We start from the raw sequence: 14,483 nt of genomic DNA, 5'->3' as shown, positions 1-14,483 counted from the left end.
TAACAATATTGTTAACTACTATTTCTTATTAGTGGTGTCTGATACAATATGAGTTAAAAAGGCTTTGTGGACTAGCCTGGCACTTTAACCATTATTTAAAGCATTAATTCTCTGAGAAAATATAGTGCAAATGTGCTTACAAGTTACAATCTAAAAGTTTTCCAAATAAACCAAGGAATGCTGCTTCTTTATACATTAGGGAATACCTAGACACAGAGTTTATTAAAATATTAACTTATGAAATCTAAATATTAAGGAGACTTGTCCATTTTGTAACCATAAGTGAAATATATTTTACAGAAATAATGATTTGCCTATTATACAGAAGAGAAGTAATCTGTGCAGAAACACACCCTCCCATTTGGGTTCCAGGATTTATTTACCCAATTTTGGACTCTAAACTTATATTCTAAATTCTAAAACTTAGAATTTTGTTTTTCAAAAGAAAATGGGTTAGTGGAGGTAAAGAGGAATTAGCCTTAATAAGTGCTAAAAGAGGAATTAGCATTATTTAGCACTTATTAAGGCTAGGTACACTTTCATATTTGAGTTTATTAAATTCTAATGATGTGTGGGAGTTGCTGTGAGAAGTGTTAAATTCTTTTTTATATCTCCTTTATAAATATGAGCAAGCTGCGGCTCTGAGGGTTTATATCACTTTCCAGTGGTCACCCGGCTGGGAACCAGCCAGGAATCTGACCCAGGACTGTTGCTCACTGCCCATTGTTCACTGCCTCAGGGAGGCTGGAGTCACACCCACTCCCGGGACCTCTCTCCCCAACCTTTCTCTGTGCTTCTCTTCCTAAAGTCCTGTGTGGACCTGCTGTCCTCCGTTTTCTCCCCGTGTGGACATCTTAAGAGTCCACAGGCTTCAGAGCACCCAGTTCTGACTTCCTCCATCAGAAACCTCAGAGGGAGGCACTTTCTAAGTCCTGCCACTTGTGGATATCGGGATGATTGTTTATGCTGTTAATGTATTAAATATAAAGCAAGGAGGATTTTAAGTGCTGGAAAGAAAGTGAAAACACCTTGGTCCTCCTGGATACATTAAGAAAACTACGGCGTGGTGGGGACCCAACCAATGCAGGAGAGTCACCGATGCCCCTCCCCCACCCTCCAAGGAAAGGGCTTCTGCTGGGTTCAGGCTGCAGAGACCTGGGGTTTCTCTGTGATCTTCAGCTCCAGAACTGGGTGTGGCCCAGCAGTGCTGTACAGTTTACAGTGGAAGGGGCCAAGTGATTCTCAAGGGAGACAAAGAAGAGACAGAAAGAAGAAAGAGAGAGAAAGAGGACAGAAAGGAGAGCCCTTACTGAGAGGATATAAAGGGCTTGGAAGGATAGATCAGTAGGCCAAATTCTAGGATACTTTGGGTATGCCATTCAGGGTTTTCCCTTTGGTGTTTTATTTGAGTCCTTGGTAAGGTGTTTTTGTTTTGCTTTCTACTGAGAAGTTTCTTTTGAATGTGCTGAGATGGGTCAGCAAGTGGTCTATTTATACATAGGTTACAACAGAGAACTTTAAGAACTTTATTGGATCATCTAGACAACATTTACCCCAGTGTGTTCCATGGAACTTGAATCCCATGCTCTACAAAATAGGGCTTCTTGATGAAAAAAACATAATATTCTATATTGCATTTTTGGAAGTTCTGAGAAATTCTGTCATAAAAAAAGATATTAATTTTTCAATCCACATTTTCAAAATATCTGGTCACAGAACCCTTTTGTAAGTAACAGGTGTTAACAAGCCAAAGAACATGTACTCCATGGAACACTCTTGGGTTATGCCATTCCAGAACATTCCATCTCATAAATTACCTTCCATCCAAGATAATCTCCTGCCCCAGGGCACTTCCAGAGTAGCTGAAACCCTATACTTCAATTCAAATGAGAAATGGAGTGAGAAAATTTTTGCAGCATAGGAAATAGTCCTTCCTCCTTGTCTTAAAAGAAAAACTTGGATATTTTTCAAGTTGTCTGTATGGAAAGCATCACCATCATTTCTCCCACTGTGTGATTCAGGGCAACTTTTTAAATCTTTCTGTGTCCCAATTTCCTCATTAGGAAAATGGAGATAATAATAGGTACCCCATAGAGTCATGCATGGAAAGCTCTTTAAAATAGTGTTAACAGATGGTTGCTATTGCTATTATTAAAGAATACATTGCACTTTCCAGGAGAGAGCAATATATTGGAAAGATGAGATTTATATAAGTAGAAGCCATTATAATGGTACTTCTGTTACACTGATGATAACGTATTATAATTGTGTGACTATACTGGATCAACAGTTCCTTGAGGGCAGGTTCTGTTCTCTAAATTCCCTGGATCAGGTTCTCAGAAGGGCCACAGCAAATGTTTGTTGAATGAATTTATGAGGCATAGAAGCCAAATGAGTTGACCATGCAGTAAGTTTTACTCAGTCTCAAAGGAGAATGAGTCAGAGCAAGTTTTCTGAGGACAGGAAGAGTCAGGAGGTGAGATGGTGAGGAAGAGCCCATAGAAGCAGGGCAGGCAGGAGCAGTCTTTTGTGGAATCAGCAAGGAGGAGACCAGATGTCTGGAGTAGGATGTCTCTGTAGATGAAGCATGGTGAGAGCCTGAGAGACGGCCAGGAACCAGACTTTTTGGGGCATGGCTCCTCACAGGCTGGCCACACAGGGACTAAGAAAAAGTGCCTCATAGCTGAGGACACCTCTAGTAGGCATCAGGCAGTACCAGGCATTCCCAACCTTCCCCACTACCATGTACATGATAGATGATGCCAAGTGCATGACACATTCCCTGGAACACAGCCTACAAAGCCCTCCTTTTTTTGCTCCATCTCCTCCCCTCAAAGCATTTCAAAATGCAATTAAGAGAGAATGATGTTGTTAAGCCAGTAACCTTGAAATCACTTTAATTTCTTTTTAAAGAACCACTCATGAATTACAGTCCTTTACCATCATTCATAACAAATGCTTGTTAACACAGTTCACAGTGTCCCTTGCATGTGTTGCAACATGACATTTAAGAACCATGGGTCCAGCCCATTGTCAACCAGAACCTTTCTGTCCAAGGACGTTAGACGAGATTCCTTCAGTGGGTGGCTGTAGGTAAGTCCCTGGCTGTTCACCAGGTGGAAGAGGTGGGGAATGACCATTTACAGAGAGAACACTTAAGTCCCAGACACTGAGCTACACATTAGGTTCATTTTCTCAATTAAATCTCATGACACACCTGAAAGGCAAGAATCATTATTCATACTGTTCAAGTGAGAGAGGCCATTGGTACTGGGAAGGTATATTTCATAAGGATGTTTAAAGAATTGAAAGTGCGAAATAGGGTTTTTCTCACTTTGTATAAGCTCTCAGTGTCTTTTTCAGGGGGATCAGAATCTTCCATTTCCCAGTTCCAGGGAGGGGCCTCTGACTGTCCCTCTTGCATTAATTCTCAGACGGTCTCTTTGTGTTCCAGCCTGCCCTGCAGGAATGTTCAAGGCCAGCCAAGAAGCTGAGGGCTGTTCCCACTGTCCCTCCAACAGCCGATCCCCTTTGGAGGCGTCTCCCATCTGTACCTGCCGGACCGGCTATTACCGAGCGGACTTTGACCCCCCAGAAGTGGCATGCACTAGTAAGTGTCTGTTAGTGGTTCCCTGACAGTGCCAGTGGTGGGCGTGGGGCAGGACAGACTAAGACACTCACTGATTGCAGCACAAAGCAGAAAGGTGGGCTGTGGTGCTGAAATGGACAGCTCCACTCAGGCCTCCTCTCCCTGTTTAGTAACACAGTGAAGATTAAATTCCTTCTTTACCCATGGAAAGATCTCCCTCCCACTGAGGCAAGACAATTTTTGGCCACCAGATGCTAAAAATGCCAACCTGGAGAGTTCTTTGAGTGTAAAATCAAAATCCATTAGCATATTGCTACAATTCTTGTAAATTCCAGTCACCTCCTCCAGGAAGCCCTCTTTGCAATGACAGTTGAGAATATCCACTTCACTGTGCCTCCTATATCTCTGTGACCAGACTCCCCTCAGACTCTCATAATTTTATTAGTTGCCCAATTCTTCTGTGCTTGCCTTCTCTGATATCACATGAAGGTTCTTATGTTCCAGGACCATACATTCATATCCCCATGTCCCTTCCAGTGCCTGGTATGTGCAGCATCTGTGCCCCTGCTAAACAACAACACCAGGGACCTGGCCACAATGTGCATCTCTGAGTCAACAATCCTGGGTCTGGGGATAATGCGTCAACTCCACCACTCTCCCATTCTCTGCTTAGAGGAAAGGGCAGTCATCTTGGCAAAAGCATGTGTGGGAGGCAACTCCACTCCCTGGGTAGGGATGAGGAGGAGAATTTCCTTCCAATATTCTTTCCTGTACTCTTGAGGAGGCAGGAAGCACTGCTTTCCCTGCCCAGCACTTTAGATACTGTGCCCCTACTTCCCTCAGTGTTGTAGCCTTGTTACTGGGATGATGTTACTTTTCAGAATTTCCATTGTATTCACAAGTCAGTGGTCCAGGCTGCTGCTAATTATCTAAGGCTTTCTTCTGCATTGGATGCTATGCCTGATCTTTAGCATCCTTTAAGCACATAACTTCCCTTCACCTTGTTGCATCAAATCCCTTCCTCCAACCCCCAGGATGGAGGGGCACAGAGGGGCCATTTCATACATACTTGCCGTTTGATGGACAGAAAAAAAGGACTGAACTCTGAGTAGAATTTCTTAATTCTGGCCTTGCTGTGTAGGTAACCCTTGCTGAGTAGAGAAGAGGAATGAAAGTGTCTTCCAGATCAAGGTCCTGAGGTCGATCAATGCTTACAGATTTGATTTAAGGAAAAGTTCATCCTCTAGTAAACTGATTTTCCCCAGACCTCCTCTCCAGTGGGATTATATGAACAGAAATGATACCATTTCTGATGACTACAGTCCGTCTTTCTGTTGTGGATCCTCACTATTGATTTCTGAGGTTCCCCTGTGGGTCCCTGTGTGCCTCAGAAGCGCTGTTTAATGTACTTCTTGTCTTAAGAGTGCTGAATCCTGCTGCCTGGATCTTCAGATCAAAGGCCAGTCTCCATGATGTCCAAACCATACTCAGGACCTCACAGCTTTCGTCTTGAAAACATTCCCTTCCACTTCTGCTCATGAATGCTCTCTCACTGGTCAGGCTCCCTCTGCAGATCACTTCCTGCAAATGAAAGTCAGGGCCTCCAGCTTCCCACTTCAGCAGACACACGGTGTAAATCCATCCTGCCCCTGGATGAGCTCCCTACGGGGAAGGCAGGACAGTGACCAAATGCTCGGAACACTGATGTGGAGTCGTCCGCTCCTGTCTCCCTCTCAAGGCTTATCTTCTAACCGTCTAACCTGATGTGCTTGGACCAGTAGGACTGATTCCTGGGATAAGTAGGAATTTTCCAAAGCTTCCACTCTACACATTGTAGACCCTCAGTCCTCCCTGCCTCCCCATGTCTCGAGTCCACCTCTGAACTTAGACCTCACAGACTTTTCTCCCCTGTCTCTGGTCTCACTAGCTTTGAGGTTAGTCACACCTTCCGTACCTGCTGTGGTTCCACCACAATCTCCCCACCTTTCCCAGAGTGGGGGTGAATGTTAGACTTCTCTGTGTGTGTCACCACACCCTTTACATAGTCCTGTGTTATTATCCTCCAGACATAGAACATTAGGGTCAGATGAGAAATCCCCAACTCCAGGTCACACTTGTCTGTGGTGGCCATGTCCGAGAGCAGCTCCTGGCTGTGTTGTCCAGCCCCTAGCCTCAGTCTGCAGGGGCAAGGGCTTGGTGAGGGACCCAGAGGCTGGACTGGGCTGCAACAACACAATGCTAGGCAAAACAGGTGTAAATAAACCTATTATTTTATTGAGCCTCATTATATATTTGATTTATTGTGTGCCAGGGAAGTACTGTATGAAAAAATCAATTTGTTGGCTTTTATAATCTCATTAGGGTTTCCTTTTAAAGCATTCTAATTGGAGGTGCCATCTGTTCTCTTAAAAAGGCATCGCACATCACCACAGTAAATAATTTTTCAAATACAAGGAGCATATCTGTAGCTGTGGAGGCCAGGCACAGCCCTGCACCATGGCCCTGGGGGCCCTGGCTGGTTCCACAGGTATAGGAGGTCATCCAGGCATGGACCCTGCCAAGCCTGGGAGAGGGTGCTTGGGCTGGTGGGGGAGCAGGAAAAAGGGGCTTGCTCATTTTGCAGGTGCAATCTTTCATCCATCCAATCAGAAAGAGCCGTGGACTAGCAGGGCACTGGGAGGACCCTGGTAAAGGGGCGCTTTCTTCTAAAATGTACAAGACACTGGTGTCTACAGGTTCCAGGTGTTTTAAGCATCAGGGAAAGGGGACAGTGTTGGGAATGTCCCAGAGCCCATGCCTTAGAGTCTGGAAGGACCTCAGGTTTGGCCTGTTGCCATCACCTTTAAATGAGATTATATCAACAGGCACACACTCATTCACTGACAATATTGAAGATTTTATGAAAAGTCTCACAATTTAAAATGTGCTTTTATAAGTCTAAAATACCTATAGTGCACTAAAAACTAATGTTTTTATTGAATCCTGTTAATCTCTTGAGACCAGCACATACGTAGTCATAGTATTTTTATAACATTAAATGTGTTAATTTATTCTAAATTTATCTAAACATTTAGAATGTATGATAATTTTTGTGGCTGCATGTGGACATTTCTTTATTTTCTTTTTAATGTCTTGGGAGAGCTTGAGATCCCTTGACCTTTGAGAGGCCCTGGCAGCCCTGTGTGTCCAGTCTTGCCCTTGACAAGATTCGTGGGCTCAGTAGGGATTTGGGCACACCCCAGGGGAGTGACAAAGGGACTGGCGTGGGCTCTAAGTGAAGTCAGAGGTGGGGGCTCAGTGAGCTCTGTGTCTGAGGGTGATGATGCTGTTCTTGCTGGTCTGTGGACACCAGCTCTCCCCTTCCTTCATCACCCTCCTTGCACCTCGGTGAAGCCTGGAGTTCTCGATCTGCTGCACGAACACCTGGTTGATCACCCCCTTGTCCAGCCATGGTCCAATACCTGCTCATATTCAAGAGGAGGCCTTGTCTCCCCAAAGGCTATGGAAGGAGGGAAGGAAGGGAAGGCTGAGAAGGCTGACATAAGGGTTTAGGATGCACGCTGCAGCTTGTCAGGGCTGTCCTCAAATATCCTCAGCCAGGGATGGGGTGAGTGTGATGGCAGCTGGTGCAGGTCACAGGTGCCCCCCACCCCTCTCTGCTAACATAGCCCTATTTATGAAGCCAGGCCTCATGAATGATGGGGACCACCTCTGTTGTGGAGTTGCCAAAGGGCCACTTACAGCAGGGGGGAAGGGGTGAGGTCAAGGGGCAAGTGCAGCCTCACCAGCTGGGAGGGGCTGTGAAGGCTGTGGGTTCCCCAGGGCGCAGACTCTGAGCTTCAGCTGAGGAACTTGCCACCTTTGTCCTCCTCCTTCCTGCCCGGGCCACAGCACAGAGGCCCAGAGGCCCGCTGAGGAGTCCTGGCCTTCCCAAATGACCCCAGACTTGGGGAAAGCACATTAAATCATCGATTGCATGTAGCAGTCAGAAGATGGGCTTTGGCATTTCACAGACAAAAGTTTGAATCTTGACTCTGTCTCTTACCTTCTCTGTGATCCTGGGCTAATTTCTTAACTGTCATACATTCTGTCATTTTATTCTTCCACCTTACAATAATGTATGCCTTTCTGGGTTGTTATGAAGATTAAGCAAAATAGTATTATAGAGTCTTTGGCACAATGCCTGGATTATAGTAAATGCAATTGATGTTAGAACTTGCTTTGGTTACATCCCTGAAAAGTGTGAAGATTGCAGCTGATATAGAAGCTTCCAGCATGATAGGATGCTGGAGACCTAAAGGGGATGTCCTCAAGGAGAGTCTCTGTTGATGCTGACCCTGAGCGTCACAGCAGAGCCCATTGTGTGGCTCCAGACCACACAGGACCCTTGGCCTGAAGGTCTTGGTGAAAACAAAGGGACGAAGATGGTGGCTGGGGCTGGGCACGCTGCGGAGGAAGCAGGGAGATGCAGACCCAGCTGTCTCCCAAGACATTAAAAAGAAAATGAAGAAAAGACCCAGCAGATACCGCCCAGCCCTCCCATCCGTGACCGAGAGGGGCCAAGAAGGTGGGCGAGAGTGTGGCCCCGAAACAGCTGGCTCTCATCCTTGGGGCGCAGAGGTGTACTGACCTCTCAGGGTCAGACTGGTGGCACAGGGAGCATGGCAGGGTCAGCGGAGACAGGCAGCAGCCAGGAACACACAAGCAAGTGCATGGAAATGTGAAGCCAGGCACTGAAATGTGTGTCCTCAGTTTTAAATAATTTCTAGTTTACTGGGGACGAAATGGAAAGGAGAAATTTATGAAGCAGGTGAAAATAGGTAATTATGCCTTATAAAATTGCTGTCTGTGAAAAACTGTGTGGAAGGACTGGTGTAAAAATAATTACCTTGTTATATTTCTGACCACAAAAACCCTTTTTCTGTCACCCACATGGGAGAAACTTTGATGGATCACAGAGACAAGCTAATGCTTGTCTTGCTTCTTTGTTTCTTCTCCAGATGCAATGGGTGTCCCCCCCTGCAGTTTGGATCATAGAAATGGAATGAAGAAAGGGCTTCAGAGGACACTGTCTTGTCCCCTGGGCCCTCCTGCTGCCCCCTCACATGAGGGGGCAAGATGCTGGCCAGACCTCTGGGGTGGCCCTCCACTTCCCCCAAGGACCACCCCGATCTCCCTCCTGACTCACACAGAGAGGCCAGGAAGCTGAGCAGTGAGGCGGGAGCTTTGGGTGTGGATCCTGATGCTGTGACCCTGTAGCCTCTGAGGAACTTCTCATCAGCAGAACTGGGAATGGTGCAACTCAGATTAGGGGCTTGTGAGAATTAAGTGAAACCCCAGGATGAAAACTCAGGACTGTCTGCTTCCAGGGCTCCAACCTCACACATAGGAGAGCTAAAATTTGGTGGTTTTGGGAGGACGTCGCAGAAGGTCATGGCAGTGATGGCGATTTGCTGTCGCATCTGCCTCTCCTGGAGAAAGATCAGAATCCATTCCTCCCTGTCCCATCTCTGCATACTCCAGTTTCTCTCCCTTAAGCTCACCTTCCATCCTTTAAGGATGGCAGCTGTCTCCCTCTTTCACCCCAGCCCGTCCCAGGGCAGCAGGGTGTTCCCTGTGGCACAGGGATCATGGCCCTCGGATGGACTGCACAGGAGGGTGATGTTGCCCAGTCCCTAGTCTTCCCAGGCAGGCCGGTGGAATGAAGAAGAGGGCACCAGGGCCCTGGGGATGGGAAGGGCCTTGGGACATCGGGACAAGAAGGAAGTCCTCTACAGCCGGGCTTAATGGCCTTCAGGGCGTTGTGAAAAGTCTGTAAGGACATCGGCTTATAAACCTTCTCCCAACCAGCCTTGGGTCCTGCTGGGTCACGCTCCACAGACCGCCTGTGATGGTGCTTCTTCACAGCAGTGTTATTAAATGTAGTCCCTGGGCCAGTAGCCTCAACATCACCCGGAAACTTGTTGGAAATACACACTCCCAGTCGCTCCCTAGACCGCCTGAATGAGACACCCTGGGAGTGCGGATGGGGAGGCAGTCATCTTAGGTTTAACAAGCCCTCCAGGTGAGTCTGAAGCAGCTCAAATTGAGAACATTGTTTTAGATGCTTTAGAATTAGGTCCTGTTTCTCTGTCCTCTGCTTTATGACTCATGGAGACAGGCCACTGAGTGGATTCTGCAGATTGGAACCACAGGGCTTGCCCCTCCTCCTCGAGGCTGGAGGGAGAGACAGAGATATAGGGAGATACAGGCAGAGAGAAACAGAGAGAAGGAGGGAAAGACAGAGGCAGAGGAAGAATGGAAGGAGAGAGAGAGAGAAAAAGACAGAGAGAGACAGTGAGGGAGAGAGACAGAGGCTGTGGAAACCTGTGTGAGGGGTATGAAGGGTGTGAGGTGAGTGTGAACATGTGTGCATGCCTGTGACTGGGGGTTTCTGGGAAGAGGCTCACCAGTTCTCAGAACAACCCCACTTTCTCTGGCTCCTTCGTTCTTATTCTTGGGTGGTTGGAACAGTGTGGAGACCTCCAAGGCACAGCATTAACCAGGGCTGCGAACTGTGACACAGAAAAAAGGAGGTCAGACAGCATGACCTGGCTGGGGTCATGCTCAGGAAGGGCTCAGAAAGAAACTGAGGCAGAAGGCGAGTGCCTGCTGGGAGCTGCTCGCCTGAGCTCAGCTGGTGGATCTGGTGGGCAGGGAATAGCAACAGGTGATGAGCCTCACCACTCACCTGGTCTCCCCCCTACCTGGCAGGGGAAAGGCCAAGAGGAAACCTCTGGGGCTGCCACCACAGGGAGGGGCCTTTCAGGCCAAGAGGACAGGCAGGACCCCCAGGGTTACAGACACACCGTCCGGAACAGAAACCTGGTGTTGTCAACTGGGGACTGTGTGCTTGTCTCCATGCCAACATTTTAGGCGTGACCTTTTCAAGAGACCTTTTCAAAAGCACTTACTTCTATTAGTTTAGAAGTTGTAACATATTAAAAGAAGGCTGCTTTACCCATTGCTGACCTGGGTTTAAGCAAAAGATACCCCAGGTATCCTGTCCCATAGGGTAAGGGCTGCTTGATTTTACTGGATACATGATCCATGTGGCACATGACAATATATCATTTGTGTTTCTGAGAGGAAAGCAGCCTGTTTTCCTTGAGGTGAAATTCAGACAAGGGTCAGAGTTGAACAAGAGTCTCAGGACACGTGCCTGGGTTGGCTTGGTTTCTACGCCTGGCTGCAGAGCTGCGGGAGTGCGGCGGCAAGCTGGAAGCTCTTTACAGCTGCCACTGCTGATTCAAGAAGGGTCAGTGCTGCCTGCGTAAACGCACTTCTGCACTTCTGTAATCTACAATTTCTTTTCCAAGTTGCTTGACCCTAGTAGGTCTAACCCTGGAGGCATCATGTAGCTTGGAGTTTTAAGCTAATAGCACTTCCATTCCAACGTTGCATCCCAAGGGTATTTGGAGCCCCAGGTTGTTAACATTCAGGGCAGCCTTCTAGTCCTGTCACCCAAACTCCTCTTCAATGTCAGCTTTTTCTCTCCAACAACCCTGAGAGGTGGTCATTCCACTCGGAGTTTTCTGGATATTTGGAATGACCGACATCGATATATTTTGCAGGTCAGTTCCATTCCAGTGCTAGGCCGCCATCATGCAGTGTTGCAGAAGTGATCTCCTGGACTTGGGCTGGATTCTGCCTTTTTCCCTTTCTCACCATCAGTCCACTGTCGAGGACTAATGTCTGTAGGCCAGTGGTTCCAATGCCCAAGGACAACTTTCTCATTTTTCCTTAAATCACCTACTTCAGACTAAACATCGGTTACACGATCTGTTCTCCAAAGCACATGATTTCCTGAACCCCCCTGCCCTGGCTGGCCTTCTCTCAGTCTCTCACATTTATCAATAAAACTCTCAGAATATGGCAGCCACAACAAAACCTGCGACCCCCACCCCAGGGCTGGGCGCAGTGGGATGCGATGGAGTCTCCCCCATGGCTGGGTCCCCGTTGATTGCAGGCCCTCATGCCGTGGGTGCCTTCCAGCCTTTCAGCCACTAACCACCCAGGGTTTTTGTCTGTCCCTTCAGGAAATGCTCCCCACTTGGGTCTCTCCTATTCCACACTTATAAATGTGGCTTCAGGAATTTTGCCTTGTGGGCCTAGGCAGAGTCCTCTTTCAAGTACAGATCATTTGGAATTCTGATGTTTTTGGTCTTGTTTCAAGTGAAAACCATTAGCCTCATGTTTAGAAGTGTGGGCTCTGGAGTCTATGCCTGGGTTCAAGACCTGCTCCTCTGCCTGCCAGCTGTGTGACATGGGGCAAGTGATGTGGCTTCTCTGTGTCTCTGTTGTCTCACCCTGCTCCAGTTCTACCCAGAGGCGAAGACAATTAGAAGCAGGTGGCTCTGCGCCCTCTGCCATCTACCAGACCTCACCTCATCCCAGAAAGAAGAATGCCTTGTTTTGCACACTCTGATAACAGCCTGCACTGTTCAGAGCTATTCAGGTGTAGGGCTCTTTTTGTGTATAGGACTGGAAGCTTTTTGACATGCTGATCTGATATTTTTACTCCCTTCATGAACTTACACAGTAGGGCCTCAACACAGGCAAGTGGTGCAAGCCCTGCTGTTGAGATCAGGAAGCCCAGGGTTGCAGTGCAGTCTTAGATAGGTTACCTAACCTCTCTGAATCTCTGTTTCTTTTCCATAAAATAGAAATTGTACCAGTTGTGATGATGTATGTAAAATACCTAACTCAGCATCAGACATGGTAAGTGTCTGTCTTGTAATGGTAAATGGCTGTCTTGATTTTGGTGTTTTAAGAGGTAAATCTTGAGTCATATCTAAATTGCACAGAATGAACATGTGGGGGAAATGGGCATTTTAGAGCAAATGCTCCTGGAGAGCCATCCTAGGTTGGCTGAAATCTGACACCATAACACCCATGTCTCCACCCCATCAGAATGTAATCACAAAGTTGTGTATCATCTGTGTAGACTGTCTCGGTCCTCAGCTCCTCACGGGTGATACCCAGATGGTCTCCTGGTTCCCCTGGTCTCCCCTCTACCATCCGTGTAACTCAGCATCAGACCCTGATCCAGTTCTGAAACTAGAGGCCAAGCCTAAGCCTCTCGTGGGGTCTGGAATGTATCTCACCACTAGGCCCCCGAGTGTCCTCTTTGTGGCTGTTTTCCAACTCATCACTGCCATCAGTCCTGGAACCTGCAGCCCACTGCAGCCTGCGTTACTGACAGTCGGCCCTGTCCAGGAGCCGGTTCTGAAGCCACCCTCAGCTCATTACACTGGTGGGATCCCTTGCCCTGGCCATCCAGCTGCCGTATTGGAAACCTGGGACCAGCCAACCCTTTCACACACCAGGACTGTGACCTTCCAGGTCTCCTGGTCTGGTAACATATGTGAATGCAGCTAGAGCCAGAGACCCACAAACATCACTGCTGGCTTCCCTCGGGTGTGACGAAGATCAGAGACCCCAAGTGTCACTGATGTCATCAGAGGTTTAGAAGGAGGCCTCTTTCGGCTTAGTGGAGTTAGAGCTTGAACATGGTCCAAACAGAGTAAAGCTGTCTGAGTAGCTAGTGATCTACACAGGGAGGTGCTGGCGACGCCTGCCAAGAGGGCTTCTGAATTGTGTGGGAAGATGGGTGTAGTGGACAGAAATGGGTTTCACAGGTAGCTTGGGCATGTCCCTACTTTCTGAATTATGTGTGGCACAGCATCAGGATGGCAGCATTTTGTAGTGATTTATTTTGAAACTGTGTGTCTGGTTTTCTGAGAAACCTTCCCCATAATTGGCTGGTAAGTGCCCAGTCAGAGCCAGACACCTGAGAACTGTTGTGACCTGGGCTTGGCTGTGAGCTTAAAGGCTGGACCCCCGCAGTGAATACATGACCATGGTGACTTTGCAGAGAACGACCAGGCTGCAGTCTGAAGTCAGCCTGTAGAAGGCCAGGATTCCCTCAAACCTGTGCCAGAGACCACCTCCATCCCACTCAATCAAGAGTACTCTGACTCCAAGCCACATAAAGAAGAGTGGCTTGTCTCATGGAGGCTGAGGGGTAGAGGGCCAGATGCTGCTTGGACACAGAGGTCTCCCTGGCCTCTCTCCCCATTCTGCAGAGAGAAGGTCAGGGCAATGGTGGTAATGGTGAGCTGCCCTTTCTGTGGCTTTGGGCTTAGACTTGCAGAACATGCTCAAGGTGGCCTTTTGAGTGGCCCCTCTGGATCAACTCTGAGCTCTGCTCACCTTGGAAATTAAAGGACGTTTAACTGGAGTAAGGCCTGCATAGCAGCTGTGTTATGAGATGAGGCATGGTGTATGCTGGCTGTGCTGGGCTGCATGTGCACAGCAAGTGGGTGTGGCTTGGGGGGTGAGGTGGGAAGCCAGCATCAGTGCCAAGCCCCATCACTGCTCAGAGGGCAGACATGAGGGCCACTTGTTTCTGCAAAGAGGACGTGTCTGCTGGCCAGCAGTGGACAACTGTGCATGAGGTGGGAATCTGCTTCCCCTGTTAGTGAAGGGCAGGCTTTGTGCCCTGTGAGAGGGCCTGCATGCAGCTTTGATGAGGTTAGCCGTGCTGTGCCTGCATGCCCTGCACAGACCTTGGGGGCAGAGACCTCTTATAGATTAGGGAAGTGAGGCCTGGAAGGGCTGAGTGACCTTTCCAAACTCCCACATTAGTGAGTGGCAAGGCTCTGTTTCCACCCAGGCCTGAGTGGGTTTAGTGCTCTTTGCTCTCAGTGCTTGGCTGCTTCTCTTAGGAAGGAGGACTGTGCCTGTGAGGTGGGCTTGCGCCAAGCTAATGGTGATGCCCCAGGTGAGACAGTGAACACTCGTCATGTGATCACTGAGCAAGTAGTTGGGAAATGTGGCTTCCGTGAGACTG

At 48.1% G+C, this 14,483-nt stretch overlaps 1 protein-coding gene across 1 annotated transcript in view; it reads left to right on the top strand.

The window, feature by feature from the left end:
* EPHB1 (EPH receptor B1) overlaps nt 1–14,483 on the top strand; it is a 447,427-nt gene that overhangs the window by 291,481 nt on the left and 141,463 nt on the right. Inside the window, exon 4 of the mRNA XM_036877356.2 lies at nt 3,455–3,610. Coding sequence (XP_036733251.2) covers nt 3,455–3,610 — 156 coding nt within the window. The remainder of the gene's footprint in view (nt 1–3,454; nt 3,611–14,483) is intronic.

The sequence above is a fragment of the Manis pentadactyla genome, chromosome 1 (assembly GCF_030020395.1).
Source record: "Manis pentadactyla isolate mManPen7 chromosome 1, mManPen7.hap1, whole genome shotgun sequence".
Lineage (NCBI taxonomy): Eukaryota > Metazoa > Chordata > Mammalia > Pholidota > Manidae > Manis > Manis pentadactyla.
Note: the sequence above shows the minus strand (reverse complement) of the source record. Positions and strands in the feature narration are given on the sequence as shown.